This window comes from Trematomus bernacchii, unplaced genomic scaffold, assembly GCF_902827165.1.
Source record: "Trematomus bernacchii unplaced genomic scaffold, fTreBer1.1, whole genome shotgun sequence".
Lineage (NCBI taxonomy): Eukaryota > Metazoa > Chordata > Actinopteri > Perciformes > Nototheniidae > Trematomus > Trematomus bernacchii.
The window spans coordinates 18073092-18099848 of NW_022988050.1; the positions used below are offsets into that span (position 1 = coordinate 18073092).

General features: G+C 42.5%; 1 protein-coding gene across 1 annotated transcript; it reads left to right on the forward strand.

The window, feature by feature from the left end:
- Positions 1-255: 255 nt before the first annotated feature.
- Positions 256-25773, forward strand: lrrc45 (leucine rich repeat containing 45). The gene is made up of 18 exons (XM_034119299.1): positions 256-352; positions 1591-1884; positions 9770-9831; positions 9934-10004; positions 11714-11892; positions 13127-13255; positions 13960-14072; positions 15309-15367; positions 15512-15589; positions 16104-16239; positions 17481-17558; positions 17630-17741; positions 17852-17922; positions 18733-18825; positions 19534-19626; positions 21376-21549; positions 22867-23014; positions 24108-25773. Exons 2-18 carry the CDS (start codon positions 1659-1661, stop codon positions 24305-24307), a joined length of 2022 nt encoding a protein of 673 aa, XP_033975190.1. The 5' UTR covers positions 256-352; positions 1591-1658; the 3' UTR covers positions 24308-25773.
- The last annotated feature ends 984 nt before the right edge of the window (positions 25774-26757 follow it).

Genomic DNA, 26757 nt, shown 5'->3' on the forward strand with positions numbered 1-26757 from the left:
CTACTTGAGTAAATGTGTGTTGTTACATTACACCACTAGTTTTTATTATATAACATCATATTCAAATATTGCTTATTAAGGTTGATTAAGTTAAACCTACATTAAATTAAACTTAATCAACATTCAATCCAACGTAATCAACAGCTAACAGCGTACATCAACTAAATACGTTTAATTTAGAGAAATGGAAAATGCTCACGTTATCAAAACTACATTGACCAAGATGCTTTGCGCCGATGTACACTTCCTGGTTACTTTGTCGCTTGGCTTCCTTTGCCTGTCAGCTGTACTGTCTACGACAACAATAACTGCCAGGAAGATATTGGAAGATACTTGTGCTGCAGTCTCTGAGGTTTGTGAGGGTTTTACCTGAAGATTACTTTGTTATTTATTCAGCTAAACTCCCTCAGGCTTCCGTAGTTTACAGGACGGTTATCCATTTGAAAGCGCTGCACGAGTCTGCTTTTACTCGCTCCCGACACTCTCATTCAACATTTGGCTATTCAAGTTTACTTGCTTATCTCCACGATGCAGCTATTGTATAATAACAATTAATACATTTTCTAAAACTATGGAAGCAATATGTCAGTTCGGCTCACACATTAGGATGTATTTCATTCAGTGTTGTGCGTTGTTGTGATGTGGACTTCCTTCCGACTACTATCAAACATAACAGTCCAAGCACTTCTTAAAGTTAGAATTCATATTAAGTTATGATCTTAGGTCAGATATTGCCGAACTGATGAGGTGGATCTAGTGGTGTAGGGTGCATTGTAATTGTTATGTTACAGTGTACGTGTTCATGATGTAGGCTACTCTAAACTACTGTAGTGTTTCTTGACTTGAGGCTGTCATACTTTCAAGAAAAGTGTCAGTTCTTAGCACAGGGCCGTCCCTCCCTACAGGCCGATCACGCAGACTGCGTGGGGCCTCAACTGAGCTGAAAATGCGGCACGGTTTCGCGGCTGCTAGGCTCCATATTCTTTTATCATTAATCCATATCTGCAAGGCAAATAAAGGTACTACATAAATGTGGTGGTGTAATAGTACAATAAATACCTCTGATTCTGAATTGTAGTGGTGTAGAAGTACTACGCAGCATAACATGGAAATACTCAAGTTAAGTAGCCTACTGTACCTATGAATTTGACTTAAGTACAATACTTGAGCAAATGTACTTTACAACACTGCAAAATAGTATTCATGCTGTCCATCACAGTGGACGCAGTAACTCAGGATACTGTCAGTTCCTCACTTGTGTTTATCCGATTCAGCGTCCATATATTTCCATGGAAATTATCATTCCCTATTATTTTGCAAATCATATCGCAATTGCATTGTCAATACAAAATTATGGCAATAAGTACATTTTCCCCAGATCATGCAGCCTTAATTAATTTATCAGTCTTGTTTTGTCTACCCTCCAGTCCAAAACCCAATAATATTCACCTTACAATCCCACCAGTCATAGAAAAGCACCAAATCATCACAGTCCAAACGTTACTAGAGCATGGCTGGCTTTGTGGCTTGAAAATTGACATGGTCTTTCAATGAATAATTTCACTCCTAATTCACTCTTTTCTTCTCCAGAGGAAGGAAGGAAGACATTAAGAGATTGTTGGACAACTCAGATGAAAAGGAGCGAGTGGTGATGCACAATGGAGGATTTCAGGCGGACATACCTTCGTCTGTGTAAGGAGAGCGGTGTGGAGCCTCAGGAGAGCGTGGTGGGCCGGCTCCAGGGGGGGGGGGCTCAGGGGTCCAGCCTGGACCTGAGTGGACAGAGCCTGTCTGCAGAGACCTGCTCCGTGCTGGCCAGGGCCTTCCAAAGAGACACCGTCTTCACAGAGGTGCTGCTCAGTGACTGTATGCTCAGCGAGGAAGGTGCGTCAATATTAAGATCCACTAACAGCCTAAATGGCAGGTGTCAAGCATACATTTAAATGCAAGTATACACATGTTTTGATTCCCCATATACAGTAATGCAGTGGTATGCACATTTACTGTAGCTATTTAAAGGACAGGTGTCATGCTTTTCCGGTTATTACCCGTCCCCTTGTGTGTTATGAAGGTTTTTCTGCATGTAAACGGTGTGCAGAGTCAAAACCCTCAAAGTACACCCTGTAGCGAGTAAAACTCTAACACAGAAAATACCTCCCCAAAATGCCTCGTTGGAGATACGTCATTGTCCATTGTTTACTTCCTGGGTATCGCTACGTAGGGATACCCAGTAGCCACGCCCAGAGCTATGACGCGATACGGTCATGCGGTACCCGGAACCAAATGGACCAATCCGTGGAGCCGTTACGTTACGTCCGCGGAGCCGTTACGTTAAGCCCCCGCTGATTGGTCCAAATTGACCAATCCACGGACTTCCTCACACACAGGCAGCTCTGCTGATTTCCCCTCCCTGGCTGCAGGCTGATAACAGACAGTTGGGATCGCGGCGAAATTCTCTCTGCAGACCCATTCTCACAGCGTTTATCAACCTTTTTCTTACTCAATATCAAGCCACACTTATTGTTTTTACTTCGGCTGTGAGTTTGTGTGTGCTCAGGATGAGTTTGGCTGTGTTTCGCTGTGTATCCTAAACAAGGAAACAACACCTCCACGGAGCTCAGCGCGATTCACAACGTCCCGACCAATCAGAGCACACTGTGCTCACAGGGAGGGTGGGGGCTGGAGCTATTGGAGCTACAACGAGCCGTTAAAGGCAGAGAGTGAAATTCAGTGAATACACGTAGTATACAGAGATGCTGTGTGAGAAACCAATGTGAGTTTGGAAAATTGCACAATATAAATCTATTTTAGTATACCTCAACAATGGAATTATGATCAGTGGAAATGGCCATGACACCTCTCCTTTAAAGTGGACCTATCATGCTATATTTAAATGATATATTGTAGGGCCATACCTATATAAGGTATATTTATACGTTTCTGTTTTCAAAATACCAAACAGATCATGCATTTTAGCCATGCCTCATTTCGCTCTATGTGCTGTTTGCTGTCTACGGGGCTGATCTCTGTGAGCTGCAGCTGACCACGCCCCCCCTTGATGAAGTCAAAAGGGGGAGAAAAAAAGATCTCCGTCCTCCGTGTTTTATTATATAGAGTCGTTATTCATTTGTTTTAAAGCTCAATAAATAACAAAGAAGACCTTTGACCGGTACTTTTCTAATTTTGTCCGGAAGTTTTAAACTTTAACGGACCTCTTGACCGGCGAAAGAAACTGAAACTGAAACTCTGCCGCACGGTCCCCTTGTTCCTTGGAAGAGGCGGAGAGGTGGGTGTTTGTCATCTGCTGGTGGACTAACCGGAGAGAATTATAGTGCTTGCCTCGACGGGGAGGGATTGCATTGAATTACAGCAGCGGGAGCAAACGCTTGCCTCGGGGAGGGAGAAAAAAAGCCACAGCGGAGAATAAACAGAAGGGTAACCATGGTAACTATGGGCGGGAAGTCTTCGTCGCTGCTTTTGTGGCAGACTACAGCGCCACTTACAGGCCTGGCATATGTACTACAGCGTCTCCAGCGCTTTCGAGAGGCAATGGCCGGCCGTGGCCCAACCCCACATTCCCCTGATAGGTGGAGAGTTGGCCCAATAGCCGTAGCATCACTTCTGTGACGTAATAGAAGTGTTCAAATCTGGATCAGTCTGTATCAGATCCGTTGCAGCCCCTTTTTTAGAGATTTGGGTATGTAGGAAAATAGAGAGGGTTGTGTTTTCTGACACTTGGTGAGTTCCCTGGAACACCGGGGACACATATTCATGTATAAAAGACGTACAAAAGTGCATTTTGCATGATAGGTCCCCTTTAAAAGAAGAAAAAGACCCAAACCAACGATGTGTAATTCTGTCTCTTAAAACTTTCTGACTTTCTTACCCTGTCTTTTGCTCTCAGTTCGAAACCCATTGGTTCCATTGAACGTATAGATCCTAAAATAGTCTCAATAGTTTCCCTAAACAGTAGGACACTACATTTAAACAAACTCTACACAAACAGGAAGAAATAGTGCATTTTGTGGGGATTATTTGTATGGGCGGATTAATCCACAACTGGTGTTTATACAGCTATATGTTGTAAGGGGCTGGGAGGCAGGGTAGTGGGAGGCACCTACATTCCCAACAGGTGGCTCCACCCTCTTCCAATTAGCAGTATTGGGAGCAGGTGTGGAGACCTCACACCTGGTGCTAATCAGTCCCTCAAGGGAGACAAAGCACATAGAGTTGCTCAGTTGTGTGTGGCACATGGAGGGAGCAGGAGGCTCCCAGTGTAAGGAAACGTTTTGGAAAGCTGGTAAGTCGGTTAGCGGCCCGGCTACGTTAGCCTTTGTTTAATGGAAGGTATTTTTGAGCTTGATAGCAATAAAGCCTCTTTTTGGATTTGAACACTGCCTCTGTCGTGATTGCTGCACTACTACTTTCCTCTTTATCTGCCCAGTCCTGTTACACTGGTGGAGAATGTGGGCATAAGGACTCTAGTGGTGGTGTTGCAGTTTTTTACGTTTTTAAGATGGAGGATGTACTTAGAGAGTTGGTGCGCATTTCTACTGAGCAGCAGACTCTGCAACGGGAGATGATACAGGAGCAGCGGAAACAGAATGCGCTTCTCCATTTGGAGGTCCAAAAATGCCTAACAGCAGCCTCTCCTATCCAGAGGGGAGCAACAGTGCAGCCTAACCCAGGTCGATTCATCCCCAAAATGACACAGAGTGATGAGATAGAGGCCTACTTAACAGCCTTTGAGCGCACAGCTGAAAGAGAGGGCTGGCCAAGGGACTCCTGGGCTGATCTGGTTGGACCGTTCCTCCTGGGCCCGGCACAGCAAGCTTACTTCGACCTCCCTCCTGACCAAGCAAAGGATTACGTCGTCTTGAAGAGGGAAATCCTGGCGAGGTATGGCTACAGCTTAGCAGCAAGAGCCCAGCGATTCCATGACTGGAAATACAAGCCAGAGTTGTCAGCCAGGGCCCAGATGTATGACCTAGCCCGGGTAACCAGAGCCTGGCTGACATGCAACCCCGAAAAGTTAAGTGTTTTAGAGAGGATAATGTTGGACAAATACATTCGGTCTCTGCCCTATGAGATCAAGAAAGTGACAAGCCAGCAGAATCCAGCCAGTCTGGATGAGTTGGTTAACCTAGTGGAGAGCCACGTGGTCACAGCGGACCTGCTTAAGTCCACACGACCAGACACCGAGTGGGGCCGGAAGGTCAGTGGGGAAGCATCAAGGACTAGACGGGCACGAGAACCGCCACGGGAACCAGAAGAGGTAAGGCGACGACAGTCCTACCTGCCAGAGGGCCAACCGCGTTGCTACCAGTGTGGGGAGACAGGCCACATTTCCCGGGACTGCCCAGGGAAGGATGAGCTAATGCCGACCGCCAACTCATCTGGTGCAAGGCCCTGCCACCTTCTTGACTCTTGCTGGGTACAGGAAAGCTCCCCTGGCTCAAATGATACCAGTCAAAGTAAATGGAAAAGATGCAGAGGCGCTAGTTTTACCCCACATGCTTCATCCACCTTACCACGGTTAAAGGCAGCTGTGAGCTGAAAGTGGGGGTGGTTCCTTCCCTACCAGTCCCAGTCTTGGTGGAGCAAGACTGCCCACTATACAAGCGCCTGCAGCACCAGATGGAGATGAGTCCCAAAAAGCCCAAGCGTGCCAAAGGAAAACGAGAGAAAGGACAAATTGCCACCCAGGGTACTTCTCCTCAGCAGTCCCCCAAAGTTGTGTGTGCTGTGCCGGAGGAGCAGAGAGGCAACCAATCTTCCAGTGCAGATGAGGCAAATGATAACCTTTTTGTTGCTTTCCCTGGAGACCTAAGCACAGGTGATGAGGAGGGTGAAGTCTCATTGCTTCCAAGTTTGAAGGGCCAGTTCGGGACCGCCCAGATGGAAGACCCCAATCTGTTGCATGCACGCAGCAATGTTACGGAAATAGAGGGAAAACCAGTTCCAGGAGTAGGTGAGCTTACATGTCCTCATTTCCTAATAAAAAATAATCTGTTATACTATGCCAAAGAGGTTGAAGGTCAGCGAAGAGACTTGTTGGTTGTCCCAAAACAATATGTGTCCACAGTGTTGCATCTGGCTCACAGCCATGTCCTAGGGGCCCACCTAGGGGTTGAGAAGACAAGGCAGCGGATTGGGAGCCGGTTCCACTGGCCAGGGGTGGTAAGAGCTAGAGAGGTAGAGGATTATTGTCGCACCTGTGTTGAATGTCAAAAGATGAGTCCCAAGCCACACTTTAAATATCCCCTAATACCTCTACCGATAATCGATGTACCGTTTTCTCGCATTGCCATGGACTTAGTGGGACCGCTGGTGAAGTCTGCCAGGGGACATCAGTATATTCTTGTGATCCTTGACTATGCAACCAGGTACCCGGAGGCCATTCCCTTGAGGAACATGACAACGAGAGTGATTGCACGGGAGCTGCTTCACCTGTTCAGCCGAGTTGGGATTCCTAAAGAGATGCTAACAGACCAAGGCACTCCCTTCATGTCCAAGATAATGAAGGATCTCTGCAGGCTCTTCAAGGTACAGCTTCGTACATCTGTCTACCATCCTCAGATAGACGGATTGGTAGAACGCTTTAACAAGACATTGAAATCCATGTCAAAGAAGGTTGTTGACAAGGATGGTCGTAACTGGGACGAGCTTCTGCCCTATGTCCTGTTTTCAATCAGGGAAGTTCCACAGGCTTCAACCGGTTTCTCCCCTTTCGAGCTGCTGTATGGCCGACAGCCCAGAGGACTTCTCGACATCGCGAAGGAAGCCTGGGAGGAGCAACCAAGCCCCGATCGGAGCCTGATTGAGCATGTAGAGACGATGCAGGCGCATATGAAAGATGTTTGGCCCATGGTGAGAGAGCACATGGCTCAAGCCCAAGAAGCCCAGAGAAAAGTGTATAACAGAGGTGCCCAACCGCGTGAGTTCCTGCCCGGGGATAAAGTGCTTCTCCTGGTCCCCACCACAGAACACAAATTCCTGGCATCGTGGCAAGGTCCCTATGAAGTGGCAGAGAAGGTGGGACCAGTCAATTACAAGGTACGCCAACCTGGCCGTCGCAAACCATCCCAAATATACCATGTTAACCTGTTAAAGAAATAGTACGCCCGAGAGGCACTGCTGTGTGGTTCTTCCCCAGTTGTGTCCCCCTCTTCTCCAGACAATGAGGGGGCCGAAGTTGAATACGGTCCAGGGCTATCCAAAGCTCAGTTACAGCAAACCAAGGAACTGGTTCAGCAGAGTTTGGATGTGTTCTCACTACGACCTGGACGCACAACGATGGTGGAACACCAAATCCACACAGAGCCGGGCCAAAAGGTAAAGATGCGGCCATACCGGGTGCCGGAGGCAAGACGGGCGGCCATTGAGCAAGAAGTGCAGAAAATGCTGGCTATGGGGGTGATTGAAGAATCTCACAGTGAGTGGACCAGCCCTGTCGTTCTGGTTCCTAAGCCAGACAAAACCAACAGGTTATGTAATGATTTCAGAAAATGTAATGAAATCTCCAAGTTTGATGCGTATCCTATGCCCAGGATAGATGAGCTAATTGATCGGCTTGGGGAAGCCAGGTATATCAGCACTCTGGACTTGACGAAAGGGTATTGGCAGGTCCCACTTGAAGCAGCCTCAAGAGAGAAGACGGCCTTCGCCACCCCCACAGGGCTGTACCAGTATACTGTGCTTCCCTTTGGGCTTCATGGAGCACCAGCCACGTTCCAGAGACTGATGGACAAGGTCCTGAGGCCACATCGTGAGTATGCAGCTGCCTATTTAGATGACGTTGTTATCCACAGTGACTCATGGGATAGCCATCTCACAAGGCTTGCAGCAGTGCTGGAATCTCTCCGCAGGGCGGGCTTGACAGCCAATCCAAGAAAATGCAAGCTTGGACTGGAGGAAGCTGAATACCTGGGCTTCACCATTGGGCGGGGCAACGTTAGACCACAAGAAAGGAAGGTTCAGGCGATCCAGGACTGGCCACGGTCATCAACCAAGAAACAGGTGAAAACATTCTTGGGTCTGACGTCCTACTATTGCCGTTTCATCCCAAACTTCTCCACAGTAGCCTCTCCCCTTACAGACCTGACCAGAAACTCACAGCCGCTAATGGTCAAGTGGACAGGAGAGGCTGAACACGCCTTTTGCGGCTTTCACACCAGCGCTTTTCCCTTTCTAGCTCCGAGCTAGAGCTTTTCTGGTTCAGCTCCGGTTTCCCTTTTCTGCTCCCGCTCTGTTCACACCGCCCAGAGCTGCCGCTGCTGCGTCATGACGTCACCGTTTACATCGCTGATTTTCTCCCCAACGGAGCTCACAACAACAACAACAACGGGGGGGGGGACTGCGTCGGGTCGATGATCGTGTTGCTTTTAATCATACGAAGCCAGATTAAATTAAATAACGACTTCTCCAACCTTATACTTTTCGCCAGAGTGCCGTGGTTCATTGTTTATTAATGTGTTTCAGCGGCATTTACCGACCGCTGCAGTGCTGGCTGCTCTTCCACGGGAGTTTATTCTCCCGTTAGCTCCGGGTTAGCTCACACGGCTCTAAAGTATTCACTGTCTGACTGTCACACAAGCAGCTGATACATATCCCCAGTTCCCCTTAAGTGAATGTGTGTCAGTCTGAATTGACGCTGTTTGGCATCACAACGTTGTTATGAAAGTTTCTCTGGTATAACATGGGTGATGTTAGCATAGCAACCGAAGCTAAACTGACTACTTGCTAAGCCGTTTTCTACAGGCACATTTTACCAGCGTATTTTTCATTATGATTCTACTTGTGATAGTCGGACATGACAACCTGTGCAGCCCATGTATTGATTCCATCCGATAGCTGCTATAATAACAAACAAAACGTCTGCCTCTTCACAATGATCAATAACAGCGAACGGATGGTCAAAGTAAGGTACAAATAAACAGAATCACACGAAGCCTGGTTAGTGTTGCCTGACTTTATAAAGTGTGTTTTTTTTTTTATAAGTGTGGTTGCCTTCTAGTCACTTTGCTCAGCGCTACTGCTTGTAGGCAGGCATGACGAGACTCTTCAGTCGACCCATGTTCAGGGGAGGTGGGTTTAGTTTCCTCCACGCCTCGACGTAAGAGAGACGTAAGCGACGCCGCGTCATAGCTCCGAAGCTCTTGCCTCTAGACCGACAGTTTTTTGGAGCTGGAAGTGAACCGCATTCCGGAGCTATGACGCGGCGCCGCTGCGGTGTGAACAGGAAAAAACTGCGCTTTTCCAGCTCCGAGCCGGAGCTGGAAAAGCGCTGGTGTAAAAGGGGCATTAGAGGGACTGAAGAGGGCTCTCTGTGCACGGCCGGTGTTGGTGACATCCAGACTTCAGCCGGGGTATGATTGTGCAGACGGATGTGTCAGAGGTGGGCATAGGAGCAGTACTATCCCAGGAGGTTCACGGTGAGGAACATCCCGTCATGTACATCAGCCGGAAGCTGAACACAAGGGAACAAGGGTATGCTACTGTGGAGAAAGAAGGCCTAGCAATAAAATGGGCGCTTGAGCGCCTCCGGTATTACCAATGTATTATATCTGTATATTATATGTATTTATGGCAGCAGATGGGTGTAAAATAAACTAGTTGATGTTAATAGAGAAACATGTCAATGCAACTGTGTGGCTCATTAGTGTGTTAGTCATTTTAGAGGAATAATCATTGCTGGTGTATTGACTTTGATGACATTAATGTTAACATCATGTATAACAGTGTCTTTTCATGCTTGTGTGACTCTCAGGTGCAAAAGTACTTCTAAGTGGACTGTCAGGCAACACAACTGTAAAAGTCCTGGATCTGAAGGTGACACATGCAAAAATGAAATTGTCCGTACTGTCAGACCCTAATTGGTTTTCTTTCATGAGACAGGTTGGTATTCTGTTGATGCAACATGTGTTTTTACAGGGTAACAACCTGAGATCGACAGGGGCTGAGGTGTTGGGAAAGCTGTTGGCACTTAACAAGACTCTGCGCAGGTGAGAACAAGGATTTTAATGTGAGAATATTTGTTCAGTTGCTGCTTGCAACACCAGACATGTGACCAATCTGGTCATAGCATGTATTGGGTCATTATACAATTAATTTAAACTAAATAATATTAACTCAAGTTCCACTTACTAGTTGTTTCCTGTGCTTTCACCTTCACATGGTCTTTATCAGCATGCATATTTTGCTCTGCTGTCATCACATCAGAATGGAACCTCTCCATATTGACTGAGTAAACCCCATCCACTAATGAAAGCCTAAAGAGTGGTTAAAAACTTTGAGTTATGATGAATCTGTTAAACTGCTATGTCCAAGGTCGAGAAATAACTTTCCTGAGTCAAAACTACAAATGTTTTTTAATGTTTCAATTAAAACAATAAATACATCTTAGTTTAAAATTACACTTTTTCTTATATGTTTTTGCATTAACAGATCACCTAGTTTATAATTGTTATAATTATTGGCAGACTTTGCATAGGTTCCTCAGGTAATGTGGTTTAATTATTTGCAATGAATATACTTCAAAATTCCATAAATCATCCTAATGTAGGCATTAAGGTGCAGTTATCTTTTTAAAAAGTGCAAAGGGCATTTTTCAGTGGCTGGTCACATTATTCACATTCACAAAGTGTTAGAAAAATATCACTCGTCACCGGCTTGATCTTCAATATCAGGATACATGTATTTATTATCCTTGCAAGAATGGAAGTAGTCATCACACACAGAGCTGCTTGGGACAAATAGTTCCCAGAGTAGAGTCCTTGATATGCTTATATACAAGAGAGGGTGTTGCAGTCAACAAGATGGAAGAATACCGGTTCAGAGCAGTATTCTGACATTAGTTCAGATTAGCTAAGGCCTGCGTAAGCAATACACATGACAGTCATATGCCTATCTCTAGGGGCTGTGTCATCATGCCAATCTTAGGAACATAGCTATCATAACTTAAACACAGTGTCTCATGAGCGTCATCCATGTAGTCATACATCCGGCTACGTATACAGCAGGGGTGCCCACACTTTTTCAGCTTGGGAGCTACTTTTAAAATGACCAAGCCCAGATGATCTACCTACAGGGCCGCCCCTGCTCAATCTGTGTCGGGAGCGGGAGCGGGGGGGGGGGGGTGCTAGTGGACTAAACGGCGGATATACTGTGGCGCGCTTACTCTAATTGCACCGCATAAGCGCCTAATAGTGCGCCGCATTTGCGCTTCAGATGAGGAGGTGAGGCCCCCTCATAACTGCATGAACCCGTATGGCACAATACAACTGAGACTGGCAAATGCCATAGTAAGGATGGATGATAGGCTAACTCTTTTTTTTTATTTATTTATTTTTTATACAATGCCATGCGATCTACCCACACTACCTTTGCGATCGACCGGTCGATCGCAATCAACGTATTGGGCACCCCTGGTATACAGCTACGTAGGGCCTCTGTTATCATGTGCTACTCTGATATAGAAGGAACATTCAGTATTTTCCCAACACAAAGAAACCATGTCTTTTTAATAACATATATGATCCAAAATATGTACAAATTAAAGTTGACAACTACTACTAGATTAGAATCAACTAATAAACCAATTCCTTTAAAAGATTTTTCGACCAGCATATTAACTTGATTTTCAAGGAAGAAATCACCCTATGCTCTGTCCCCATGAACACTTGATGTTTAAACCTGTGATTGCTGTTTGCAGGCTGGTGTTGGAGTGGAACGCTCTGGGCGTGTGGGACGAAGCCTTCTCTCTCTTCTGCGATGGTTTGGCCTCCAACAGCGTGCTGACACAGCTGGACCTGCGCAACAATCAGATCAACCACCACGGAGCGTCCGAGCTCGCACTGGCACTTAAACGCAACACCACGCTGCAAGTGCTGGGTGAGGTCTTCATATCTTCTGAAACACATATGGTGGTACCAAGTTTAATCACAGATTGTTTATGCATGCAATCAAACAGATGATACGAGATAAACTACAGGTAACATATTGTGTGTTTTCTGTCAAGGTTTAAACAATAATTAAAGTGGACCTATCATGCTATATTATAATAATATAGTGTAGGACCATACCTATATAAGGCATATTTATACTTTTTTTTTTTCTTCAAAATACCAAACAGATCATGCATTTTAGCCATGCCTCATTTCGCTCAATTTGCACTTTTTTACCCCTGTTTTTGCAAGGGCTGATTCTGTGAGAACAGCACCATCTACAGGCCTGGCATATGTACTACAGCGCTTTCGAACGGCAATGGCCGTGGCTGTCTCCTCCTGATTGGTGGAGTTGGCCCAATAGCCGTAGCGCCACCGTCCTGACGTCAGGACAGTGTTCAAATCTGGATCAGTTTTTATCAGATCCGTTGCAGCCCCTTTTTTAGAGATTTGGGTATGGAGGAAAATAGAGAGGGTTGTGTTTTCTGACACTTGGTGAGTTCCCTGGAACACCGGGGACACATATTCATGTATAAAAGACGTACAAAAGTGTATTTTGCATGATAGGTCCCCTTTAAGTCTGATTTAATGAAATGGAAAAATCAAATATAATTTACTCCTGGTACAATTATATTTAAATGTTTTCATGACTTGACAGTTTCTTGTACATTTGCCATGTCAATGCATCATCAGCTCCTTACATCTACTGATTATAGTTTTCATTTAAATTGTCATCAAGCATAAACCATTTATATATGTCACGCAATTTCTATACAAAGACAATTAACAATTTGCCTTATTTTGATCCATGCCTATAGACTGTCAACTGAACTGTAGCCCTTCCGACTGACTGTAGGCACGGGCGATATGACAAAATACATTGTCAAAACGTTATAAAAGGATGTCTGTCGCATATATTTTTCTATATAGACTACTATATAGATTTATTTTTCTCTATAATCTTACTTTTAACAGTTCATTTTGCACATAACGTTCTTAAAATTACTTTTTCAAGTATGTAATACACACAGGTGTATAGAAAATAGGCTTGCAATGTTGTCTTATTTAGACTATTCTTTTATTTATTGAGTTACCAAAAACATGCTATGTCATTATTTATATTGGTATTCATTTGAAGTTAGCTATCTCCTGACAGAGTGTTTGTGCCTCCCTGTTTTCAGACCTGAGGTGGAACAACGTTGGTCTGCTGGGCGGCCGGACCCTGCTGGAGGCTCTGCAGCAGAACAAGAGCCTCACACAGCTGGAGATGGCAGGGAACAACATACCGAGTGACACCCTCAAAGCACTTGGTAAGGGGTTGTGTGTGTGTGTGTGTGTATCCGTGTGTGTGCACGCAGTACATGGTTAAGCACATGTGTCTGTACGTGTCTTTAGTAGTTGTATGATTTTATCCCAGTTTTATCTATGCCTGGCTTCCAGAAGCAAGTGAATACAAGAAGAAATACCATATTTTTGTTACATTGAAGTTGTAAAGAAAAGTAATTGATGTCAAATGGTCTTTTGTGAGTGAAGTATTCTTTTAAAGCTATAGTAATCCTTTAAAAAAATTGTTCTTAAGTAATGTTACGGATACAGACGCCACCATTTTTTATGGTAAACAATATTATATGATTCATATTAAAGGAGTTATTCAATATGAGATGATGTTTTGTTTCAACTGGAGGCTCAACACATAACAACGTATAGGGCCTTTCTTTGCACAGTGTTATCACATCCTTAAGTTTTTAAGACATACGACATAAGGGCAGCTTGTGTTGAGATATACTGCAGTTGTCTGATATACAGTATATTCAGAGAAACTTATTCTTACTTCAATACTATGGCTATAATTTGATGATTTTCAACCCCTTTCCTTACTAGGAAAGCTATAACACTAATGTGGCCTGATTTTGATTGTGTTAATGATTATCCCCCAGTGATACCTGTTACCTCTGCTTTCTCTCTCTCTCCCCTCCCTGTGGCCCCTGTGGCCCCTGTGGTTGAACCCTCTCAGAGCAGACCTCAGGACACAACTCAGAGCGACAGAGCGGCCTGAGAGAGAGCCGCAGCCGGACGCAGGTCCTCGGCAAGGAGATTCAGATTCTGAAGGAGGAGAAGGGGCGCCAGGTAACCCCACACTGAAGAGTTCAATCATTATGATTTAGAATAAGAACACTATTTTAAGACTTTTAAGAAACCACATAAAAAACATTCTACACGTGTCATAATGCATCTGGCCATGCAAATAGTCAAAAATGTTTTAAGGTCTGTTGGTTGATCCACTTCTTTGTTCCAGATAGAATGATCAGATTTTAGATGGATTCAATTAGTTTAGACATTTTGACAACCCTCTGCCAGTTTATCGTATAACACCATGCTCTTAAAGGTAGGGTAGGTAAGTTTGAGAAACCGGCTCGAGATACACTTTTTGTTATATTCCATGGAATGCTCTTAACATCCCGATAGCAATGAATATCTTAAGTGCTTTGACAAAAAATGTCATCTGTGGAAGCCGTAGTACTGTAAAAAGTACGACCAATCATTTGAGCCGGCCCGGCTAAAATAACTGGATGGCCTACCTGCCTGTCAGCCTTCCATCTGTGCACACATTTATCTCGTGCCCTCATTGGTCATGTGCGCGTTCGTGTGTCTTGGAGGAGGAGCTCTGTAAGGAAGTGGCAGATTTTCTCCGGTTCTGTATTTTCAAATTCTAGCGATCTCGAGCCGGTTTCTCAAACTTACCTACCCCACCTTTAATGATTGTGTTTTCACAATAGATTGGCATTTTAATTTAGTACAGATGTTCATACTCCCAAGAAGATGCATACTAATGGCTTTGATGATCCCCTCTGCATCTAAAAGATTGATTGAAAATGTTTTTTCTAGGAACATTCATGTTCATATCATATGATGATATCCCCCTGACCTTCCCTCTGCCTAATGCTTGCAAAACGAATGACATTGTCATTAGCTGCTTTGGCAGTATTTGCTGTTTTGTGGTCATTATGTAATCACTGATTGTGTCATCTGAGTATGTGGACGTAGACATTTAGCATTGACTGTAGCTCAAAGCAGTGCTGTAGTTCAGTAAAGCCTCACAGAGCTGCTAGTCTTCCTGGAGTCTTGTTAGATATTGAAAGACCTCCTTAGTAGTATTCAATAGAAATATTTGTCACTGTAGAAAGAGTTTTATTGAAAAATTGTGCACAGTATCACTCTGTGATTTGTAAAAGTGAAACCTGAAAAACTTTTTTTGGTACACAAAAGATGTTGTGCGAAAAATCACTTTAAATTCTAAGTATTATAATGAAGTATTGCTGATTTATAGTAGTGATTTCTGTGGTTAATTCTCCTCTCTTTTAGTTCCTAAGCCTCATGGAAACCATAGACAGACAGAGGGAGGAGATGGGACGCTCCAGTGGGTGAGTGCCGGTCATCGGCTGTCATTTTAGTTCTGAAACAACACCCACATGAGTCTTTAAGCCACATACATCACATGATACATCATCCTTATGCGATCACATTCTGTATCCATGACCTGTTCCCCTTCTTTTCTGTTTGATAAGGTCTGCCTCCATTCAGGTAGGCCAACTCCAGGAAGCTCTGAATGAGAGGAAGTCAGCGATCAACTCCCTCACTGCCAAGTAAGCATTTCATTTCCCTTTATTCAAATCAGAAGCTGTAGCTTTAGTAGTGTCTTGCAGCCTTCAGATGGCTGCAGGGATTCAATGAATGGAAGTAGAAGTTTCTTAATACTGTGAGCTGCTGACATTAGATACTATAAGAAGCATTCCAATTCATTTATTGATACATAAATAATACATCTTGTTTAACAATGGTTTTGCTTTCACATTAACTGTTTATTTTTCAGTGTTTAACACATCTACTGGTTGAATAGCAATTTACACTTTAGGCATTATTCCGTCATTGCTGCCCATTTGCTTTAAGAATTTAGTTTTCTCTTGTGGATAATAAACCCTGTTTCCACTAAAACGCCTGTGATTTACTGCAATCTCTCTGCAATCAGCACCAAGATACCAACATATTTTGTTCTGCAGCCTAAAAAATAGGGCCTGTATTATTAAGAATACTTTTTAGCTTGTGTTCATCCACAAATGCACATGCAGTAACTCTGACACATGATGTGATGGTGTGCAGACTACAGATGACGGAGGCTGCCCTCGCCCTCTCGGAGCAGAAGAACCACAACCTGGGAGAGCTGCTGACACGAGTGAAGGCTGAGAAAGAAGAGCAGAGGGAGCGACAGAGCAGAGAAAGGAGGAAGGAGCAGGAGGTGCGGACAGATGGCACGATGATGATGATGACCCCTTATATGAGATTCTGACAGATGTTCCCATATTTTTCATGTGTGCTTTAGCCTGTTACTTTTTCATGAGAGCTTTCACATGTGCTTCTAAATTTAGTGCGGTAAATACATTTTTTCACTGGCTGTTCCCTACAGGGTAAATCAAGGTCACATGACCATATAGAGGGGAATCATTTAACCTACACAGAGACAAAATGTGACAGGCTTGTCGATCGTATGTTGAGGTATCTCAAATTGGCCAATTCATCTATGACAGAGTTCCCTTTACAGGCCAACAAAGAAGTTAGCATTGCAAGGGCTAACGTAGTGCTGTTAAATGCTATATGACAGTTTGCATGATCTCTTACAGGACGTCCTAAAATGGATCCCTGCCACACACCCTTGGTAACTGATAGGATTTTAGATGTAGCTGTGTCTCCTACACAACCCCACCTACCAACATGCTACCTACTTAGCCGGCTAAGTAGGTAGCATGTTCAGCGTTTGCTCCCATAAATAAAGGAGATATTAGTTTAGGTGTAAACAAGATATCTTAGATTAACAAAAGCTTTAGGTTGTTTGCTTAACAGGATGTCGACATGTTATTTGATAAAAGGGCAGTGATATAACATTACATTTTATTCAGCTGACACATTTATGACACTTTCTCAAAGCAATGTACACACAATGATAATATGGGGTTAAATACTTTGCCTGGAGTGAACTTCTGACCTTCTGATTTTGAGGCGCTTACTTATATTGGAACACAGTGAGATTATAAATAAATAGTGACAGAAAAAAATAATTGGATAATCCCAAAATCAGAGAAAAAGAGGCTTTTGAAATGCAGAATTTTTAAATTACATTTCTTCTTGGATTAGATTTATTTTGAATGAAAGTGAACCCCTAAAACACTGACAATAGGAATGAAAGCATTTCCTTATTTTTCCACAAATTGATTTATTTTATAGCTTCTTTTTGTCAATTATCCAATTCATATATTGACTATAAATATGTGTGGCAGAAGTCTAGTTCCATCTCTTTGTCAACGATATGCAGCCTAATATGGCAGGAGCATGTAGAAAAATGAGAAAACACTGAAAATTATCATGTCAGAGTTCAGTTTAGCAAAAATGACTGACAATTTGCTCTAATCACAGCATGAAAAACATGAATGTGTATTAAGAGTCTGCTGTAACAAATGTACCTCATGTGTTTCCATCCTGTAGGACAATGCACTCAGAGAGGGCAAACTGCTCAGAGAGACCCAAAACCTGTCCGACACCAAAGTCCAACAGATGAATAAAGTAAGAGTATTGTGTCTTTATCACAGTGTGTTATGTCTGAGGAGTGTGAGACTGATTGTGGTGTGTGTTAGGTGGAGGAGCTGGGGCGCAGGTGTAAGTCTCAGCAGCAGCAGGTCTTTGAGCTGAAGCAGGAGCTGACCAACAGCAGTGCCGAGCTCAAGCTGCAGCTAGCACAGGCAGAAGGTATCACACACCCACAGAACACGCACACTTTTCTTATTTACAGATACACAGAGAGAAAGTATTTTTTTACATAAAGCCAAGCAGAACTTTTGTATGTCCCCCTCTGATAGACCGTCTGGAGATGGAGAAGCGGAGGTCCAAGCAGGCTCTGCAGGACAGTGACAGTCTCCGCCAGAAAGAGGTGCACTCAGGAACTCATAAACCAATGTATTATTCACATTTCAAATCATTTGGTCCTGAAAAGTAGAATAATTAAATGAACTAACTTCTGTTAAGTCAATGCCGTCACAATTTTGCATGACAGGGGAGAATACTGTTTCAACTTGGATTATGAACCGGTTTTCTAGTCCTGATCCCTATTGAACCACAATGCTATAATTTGGGTCTACATTCTGAATGAGTTTGTTTTTCTTTGGGCCGTCTGCAGTTTGCACAGTGGTTATATTGAGGAGGTTTAAAGGAGTACGTAGTGTGTTCAGCTGATATATGAATAGGGCTGCACCATTTGGAAAAAATAACTAATTGCAATTATTTTGACTGATATAGCTATTGTGATATGATTCACTATATCAAAGTGACTATTTTTTCATCATTATTATTGAAGGATATATTTAACATTTTTAAGATGATCTGTACCAAAGATATTTTTTAAGTCTGTAGAATACGAGTTGTATGCCAGGACATCTATGCAAAACCACCTGTTTTTATTAAGATGAATATTTCCCATATTTCGTGTGACAAATACTGCGTCTCCTGCAGTTTGAATATTGCACTAGCCCATATTGCAATTTCAAATACATTTTGATTATAGCACAGCCCTTTTGCCCCAAGTTGCATGGTCATTCTAGCCTGTTAGAGGCATTATAGTGCCCTTTACATGGGGGGACGGATTTGTAACCTCTTTCATGTTTATTGTTTATTTCACTTTTCTATATGATTCATTAAAACTCCATATCCTAATAAATAAAACTACATGTAATGAAATGTACAGGTGGAGCAATTGAATCGTCATCTGGAAGAGTGTGAGAGGACTCTGCAGGAACGCATCTTCAAACTGGAGGGACAGCGGATACAACTGGAGGAGGTCAGAGTTCAGAGCGTCCATGTTTACAACCAGAAACGTAATGTAACTGCTAAGAGGTGTCACGTAGTAGTTAGTATTGGCCCAAAGCCTAATGCTCTTCATTTAGTGGTTAAAAGGTAGCAGCGGAGGCTATATACTTGGCCATAAAAACATAACTTCACTAATCAGGACTACAGGGGCTATGCAAATGAGACGTGATTGGTTGGTGTTTTTTCCCACATGTTTCTGAAACAGTGTTTGACAGGCAGGGCGGCACATCCTTATCGTGCTGGTGGTGCTATCGGGGCTTAAATCACAAAACAACTTTGTACCACTTTGCATGGATTCACTGAAGGCAGCCAAGGTTCAGTGTGAGGGGGCTTTGTGAACTGAAGGGGGGGCGTTATTAGTTAGCTTCCCTAACTGTATTTTCCAGATACGTTATTCAAATCCACAAGGAGGCCTCTTCTCTTTCCACACTGGGAATTTCCCACTAGACAAGGGGACACCCTAAAGCTGAGAGTTGAGTAATAAAACACTGAATGTGGCGAGGTACAGTTCGTGGATGCAGTAAAACTACCATCTCCATGTTTTAGGAGCATTTCTACAGAATGAAACTGCAGTGAAATTAAATGCTGTTCCTCATTTTGGTTTGTATCCTTAACGACTCCTTCAGAAACTACCTGTGCTCTTTATGTGACGTTGTGTTATGATGTAATTGTGTTGCAGGAGCTGAGTAAAGCCAGAGCGGTGTGTGTGACAGAGAGAGCTCAGGCAGAGGAGGAGCTGGGGAGAGTGCGAGCTCAAGTTCGTCTGGAGGAGGTGGGTTTTAAAAAACTGTTATTAAAATGTTACTACATTTTCGGTTACATTATTGATGGCTTTTCTCTGAGGCAACATACAAGGTGAGGTGTAATCAAAGAAAGAAATGAATGTACTGCAGTTAAACAGCTCTGGAGTGATGACATGCTATCTGAGATCATTGGAGTTCAGATACCATGTGTCCCAGTCAGCCTCAGCAAAACAGCCCTGAATATGATGTAAGGTTTTTCAGTACAATTAATACCATCCCTGAGTTTGTATACCAAGCAATATTATAAAAAAAAAAATGTTTTACAAACTCATTAATTATGGCTAATTCTAATATTGTAGGCATTTCAGAAATGACCTTACAATGTGCTTTCCTCCCTCGCATTCATTGTTTTTAATGACTCTTTGAATGAAAAGCAGATCATCCTTGTCGTGGCTTCCTTCCTTGTTTTTCTATCAAGCCACTAGATGCCTTAAACAGACATTTTGAACTCGTTTTTCTTTCCTTTATATTACTTACAGTCAGTGGCGTTTTTATATGTACAAAAGTGGTGGGGCACGAACAACTTAGATGTGTTTAAGCTTCTGGTGCTTTTTTAAACACGTAAACAAATAGCTGTAGGCTATCCATGGTTCCGATAGAGAGAGGGGGGGGGGGATATAAGGAAAACACAGACACTCATCACCGAGGTCACAATATCAATGGATCCAGCAGAGCAATAGCCTATAGGCAAAACACAGAAGATCAACAAAAGATATGACATAAAATGAACCTACCAAAGCTGAAATAGATGGTCAACTTCATTCATTTTCTTTCCGTTTTACTGATTTTAATCGCTATATGCTGCTCTCTCTCGTCTCCTCTTCACAAACAACTACTATTTTCGCGGCACACGTACTTACAGCCAATCAGCTCTCTGAATTATGAGATGACGTTTGGTGGGTATGTCAGCACACTGCCCCTATGGTGATTATTTTTTTGCCGCACACATTGAATAAAAAAATACTCTTGAGCATGCGCAGTGTAGTTTTTACAGCAACCATTCACTTAGACAGTGAGAGGGAGGGGCATGATCGGGGCTTGACCCACGTCGCTCAAAACGGCTCAATAGGCACACTGTAGACACTAATTAGAAGAATACAGACTAAAACAGCAATTTACAGACGAATCAGATGATTAAACATGATCTTAAAATATATTTTAAGATGTATTCTTTTTGCATTTATTTGCATTTTTTTGGAATTATTATTTGAATGACTTTCTGCTGACACTAGGTGAGGCTGTGCCCCACCTGCCCCTAATGACCAGTCGCCACTGCTTACAGTTGAAGAGTTGCTTGGCCTCCGATGGTTTGGATGATATTATACGATGTGTTGCTCAAAATAAAATAACAAATTTTTACACATGCAACAAAGAAAAGAGGCCTTTACAATATTCAAAACAAATAGGCAAAACTCAAATAAAATAACAAACAACTTAGGTATTCTTTCTTTCTTGATAAGGCTTATATAAGTTGATAACTTAAAGGGTAATTGGACGTTTGAAAACTGTTCCTCAACGGCGTCTTTCTAGCAGGTTGCCCATCACTGTCGCTTTAGAGGAGGCGCTGTGGGAATTGTAGTCTTTTATGCTCTGGTTGACTACAGATGTCACTATAAGGTGGCCTTTCTTATAAAAACAAAATACTGGCTCTAACAATCCTAGTGAAATAAAGTCAGTTCACAATCCTCCTGAACTCACCTGTGGTTTCCCCTGAGCAGCAGGAGCACGTGTCCTCTGTGGAGGAGAAGCTCCGCTGTGTGCGCTGCAGCCTGCAGGAGGTGCAGCTCCACTCCTCGCAGCAGAAGCAAACCATCTCTGAGCTGCAGGCCAAGAACAGCCAGCTGAGCGTGGGGGTGGACGGACTGAGGCGCCGCACGGAGGAGCTGCAGCAGGTCAGGAGCCCCAGCTGTACACCTTTCACTATTCAGCCTGTGTGGACATCATTCAATCCAATATGTAACTCACAACATGGATTAAATAGTAGTGGTGCATAATAGAATATACTAAAGTCCTAACAGGCAAGTGAGAAAAAGAAACTCGGGTGATCATAGGTGTTAAGTTAAATCGTTTTTTCTTCTGTGAAAAACATTTGTTGTGGTCCTGTAAATGTTGTTTTCATGTGTAATACATTTGGGAAAACAAGTTTTGCTAGGATATTTAAAGTTACTTGGAAAAACACAGGCGTTTCATCTTATTTCAAACTTGGGGAAATAGGGCACATGGTTTTTACAAGACAACTTTTTTTTTTTTGATTTAAGTTTGATCTGAATAGTTTTTCTTTCTCCTGTGTTAATGACTTTTGAATGAGTGAAAGAAAATGTGTTGCCAAGATAGGGTTAGGGATACTATTTCTGTGATCTTTTTATCTTCGAAACAGCATTACAACAAGAAACACTTGGGGAAATGATCCCCATCAACAAGTCTATAGGACTCAGAAGACTATCCTGGCACAACCTTGTTTTACTTGGGGTCTGATCTGATGTGGCCTCTCCCCTTGTTTTACTTGTCAAGTAAAACAAGGGGAGAGGCCACATCAGATCAGACCCCTGTTTCTGCGCAGTTTGCGTGAAAATGTGTCCAAACAGAAAGACAGATTCACTTTATTTAACTAGAAACTAGAAAGAGGATGTGGATTGTGTTTGTCTGTATTGTGAAAAAAGTACGTCTTGAATGTTTTCCAACATCTTGTAGCCTTTTCCCATGTTTCTTTGCATATGTAGCCAAATGAATCAAACGTTGACTCCAAGGGAGAACATTCATCTTCAACCTCTGCTCATTGATATTGGCTCATCATTTAAAGTGAAGTGGACAGATTAGTCTAACTCACCTTGGGTGTTTGACTTCTTTCCTTCAGTTATGTCCAGAGGCTTATTCTTGTTTTAAAATCAAAGAACAAGATACAGCTGTTCATTTTTGAAATGATGGTTTGACAGAGAGTGTATTGTCCATCTAAACCTTGAAAAGATGTCAGTCACCTCATAGTGTGTCATGTATGGGATGTTTATTTGCAGCCAAATTCTAGAAAATAACACATTTCACACTGCGGCTCTATTCAAGAGATCTCATGTGTAGCTCATCCCTTTCTCCATGCATGCTGAGATATAAAGATACTCATAGCTTCTGTGTCCTTATCCATGTGACAAACCTCCGGGAGTGATACATGATCAATGTTTGGAGCTGGGTGTTGATCAGGTGGTGTTTTGTTGCAGGATCTGTCGGGGAAGGATCAGGAGAAGGTGGCTGCAGTGAGCCAGGTGAAGGTGGAGCTGCAGGAGCAGATGGGACACCTTCAGGCAGAGAGGACGGCTCAGGGGGGCCTGAGGGAGAAGATCAGCGCTCTGGAGAGAGAGATTAAAGGTGCACGCCACTCTTTCAGAGCTTCCACACAAAGAGAAGTACATTTCTTCAAATGAAATGGTTTCTTATTGTATCTTTATTTGTGTGATTTATTCCAGGTTAAATACATATTTTGTATGTTTCTACAAGTTACTTAAAACCAGTGTTTATATCGTTAATAAAGGATATACATTTGGTTTAAAAAATATTTAGTACTATTTAGGTTTTTTGTCACCATATAGCTACACTTCCCATCGCTCTGTCGCTTTTCATCTCAAACACAACCACACATGGAGGAGCAATACTGAATTTCAATCATCCAACTGGTGTTTTTGATCCGATAATGTGCAATAAGTTTGACTAGTGGCAAAAAGAATGTCTGGTTAGACTAGATTGACAGAAATGTTCAATATATTATGGTGACTGAAAGAGGACATTGGACATAGGATTCCAACATGATTAAAAAGACAATTCATTTAAAAGTTAGCTGATATGTAAATACTTTTTGGCATCTTAAAATGGACTCAAATTATTAGAGTTGAAATATTATAAAGTAGCAGCATAAATTAAAGGTGGGGTAGGTAAGTTTGAGAAACCGGCTCGAGATACACTTTTTGTTATATTCCATGGAATGCTCTTAACATCCCGATAGCAATAAATATCTTAAGTGCTTTGACAAAAAATCCATAAAAAAAAATGTCATCTGTGGAAGCCGTAGTACTGTAAAAAGCACGACCAATCATTTTAGCCGGCCCGGCTAAAATAACTGGATGGCCTACCTGCCGGTCAGCCTTCCATCTGTGCACAAACTTATCTCGTGCCCTCATTGGTCATGTGCACGTTCGTGTGTGTTGGAGGAGGGGCTCTGTAAGGAAGTGGCAGATTTTCTCCGGCTGTGTATTTTCAAATTCTATTCTCTCTCCAACATTACCTACCCCACCTTTAAGACTGCTTGAAACAAAGCAGATTAACCCAGGTCCAGTTTTTCCTTTTTTAAATTAAAAAGACACTTACATTACGTTCTGAAGTTATTTGAAATGCATCATGTGTGTAAATATGAAATATATATTCTGTATTTTCACACCATTCTCCCTCTATGCTTGCTGTCCTGCAGTGCTCAGCAGCAGCCACAGAGAGGTGCTCCTGGACAAAGAGAGTGAGATGTCCTCCATGCTGGAGAAGCTCCGTCTGAAGGAGGCGGAGATCCAGAGGATGAGGGAGGACGAAGCCAACCGAGCCAGCTACCTGCAGTCCGCCATCCTCACATACGTCCAGGGCTCGCCTCTGGGACACTACAGCAGCCCCAAGAAGTGACCCCCAAGACCACCTCTGAGCCCTCAGGACCGTCTGCAGAATACAAATAAATCGTTATTGTCCTGACATGAAACATTTGGAAAACTCAGAAGAATCATGAGTGTTCGGGGACATTGGTGCGGGGCCATATGACTGTGAGCTGCAAACATACTGTACCTTACACAATGTGCAGACCCAGTCAAGAAAGGGTGACGTTTGGAGGATATTCATGGTCCCCAGAGAAGGAATATGACATGCATACATTTGGAAGCATTTTTTGATCTTTATTTGGTAAATTAATTAACTTTTATGTCTTTTGTTCCATCTACCCTTTTATTGTGTAAAACAACTTGCCAGCTGGATGAGATTATTACCTGTTTCAAAATACCGTGTTTTTATCCTTCTACAGGTTAAGCGTCAGGTTTTATTCATTACTCTAAACATCGAAAAGGGGGTAAAGACACTAAAGGGTGTCTTATGTCTACCATGCCATGTACCTTTAACTTTCTAGAGGTGCAAGAAGTGTTTTGAGCCTTCAGTAAAGTCTGTCTTATAAGAAAATACTGGATCCGAGACTAAAAAGCACTTGGAAATATATTTGAATTGCTTTGACCACAGCCCTGTCTTAATGCTTTACATTTTCTTGTATCATTGCCAACACATGCCATCTCTCGTGTCTTTAGCTCTCCCATTAACTCTGTGTAGTGTACTGTCCTTCAAATGGACCGTGCGTCAACATTTCCATCTGTTTGCAGCCCATTGTGTTCTCATTCTTCTTCTCTCCAGTCTAAATGAGTTGAAGACACTCCAGTGTTTACATACAGAATGAGATTTGCTTCAAATATGCCTTAATATGTTATCATATCTGTCACACCAGAGGCTGCCTCTCTGCAGTTCAGATATAGAGAGCATTACACTGATTCACAACATGTCTGTTGTTTTTACAAATGATTTCATGAAGGAAGTCTGTCAAATTGAACTCCTGATTCAGTCTTCAGACAAATTGCTGTTTTATATCTTCATATTGTTTCAGATATATTTTAAGGTGCTTTTACCATTTGTACATATCATCTAAATGTGGTAGTTTCTGAACTAAATCTCTTGATTTTCTTAATGTGTGCATAATTTAGCAGTTGATCTAGATTAGTCTATAATGCCATTCAACATTTAACAGTACACTAGTCAGTGTGTTGTGTGTTAGTGGGGTGGGGATGTATGAGGTCATTGGGTGTTTGAATTACTGCCAAAGATATTTGACTGTCAAGATGGTTCAGGCCCATTTAAAACCATTGATAGTCACTATGGAGGAACCTTCACCGTTGTGTCTGCCTTATGGGATCGTCATAAAAGTGTATCGTATTGGTAGTTACATTTAAAACATGAATACATATCCCGGAATATGCTTACTTATTTATATATGATTTAAAAATTAAGACATTTAAAACACAATTCAGTCATCTAGTAGTACAATAAAAACATATTATATTCGTTTTTTTGTTATAATTAATATTATTATAAATGGTGGTTTTAAAGGGTTTAATCAGGAACAGTTTAATTGCCAAGTAGGTTTACACTTATGAAGAATTTGCCTTCGTTATAGCCTGTCGTGGCTTCCTTCCTTTCCATTAAGCCACTGACGCCTTAAACAGACAGTTCTAACCATAGGTTCTAACTCGTTTCTTTCCTTTGAATTACTCAGTTTGAAGTGTTGCTTGGCCTCCGATGGTTTAGATCAGGGCTATTCAATTGGCGGCCCGCGGGCCAAATCCGGCCCCGGGGTGATATTTACTGGCCCTTTGAGTATAATGTTAAAAAGTCATCAATTTTTTTTTTTTAAGATTTTTTTTTTTTTTGTGCCATAGTGCCTTTATTCCAGAGAGGGTGTTACATTGAGAGATAGAGGGGTAGACAATGCCTGAAAACTTCGACGGGCTCGGGTTTCGAACCCACCTACTATACTGTAGTGACAACTCCTGTCATTGATTGCATCTCTGCGTGAATGATTAGATCATTTCACCTAAATGAAATCAAATGAAACATGTAGGTCTACTGAGTTCTGAACTTGCCATTTAGATCTATAAAGGCCTTGGGGCTATGTTGTTTGATTGAATTAAACACAATATATGCACTCCACTATGCTGTTGTAGTATTTACTGTATCTGAAGCTCTTAAATATGATTGCTCATATTTCAAGCCATCTTTTTCCCGGCCCCTTGCTTTGGATCATTTTCATCAACCGGCCCCCATTCCAAACTAATTGAATAGCCCTGGTTTAGATGATGTTGCGATGTGTTTGCTCAAAAAGAAATAACACATTTTTGCACATGCAACAAAGAAAAGAGGCCTTTACAATATTCAAAAGAAATAGGCAAAACTCAAATAAAATAACAAACAACTTAGGTATTATTTCTTTCTTGATAATGCTTATAACTTCATAACTTAAAGGTGGGGTAGGTAAGTTTGAGAAACCG

What these genes read in the sequence shown, in the direction of transcription:
- lrrc45 (XM_034119299.1), top strand. Translation starts at nt 1,659, where the DNA reads ATGGAGGATTTCAGGCGGACATACCTTCGTCTGTGTAAGGAGAGCGGT. An exon ending in GCAGCTAGCACAGGCAGAAG is followed by an intron (nt 17,742 to 17,851) that starts GTATCACACACC and finishes CCCCTCTGATAG; the next exon opens with ACCGTCTGGAGATGGAGAAG. An exon ending in CTCAAGTTCGTCTGGAGGAG is followed by an intron (nt 19,627 to 21,375) that starts GTGGGTTTTAAA and finishes TCCCCTGAGCAG; the next exon opens with CAGGAGCACGTGTCCTCTGT.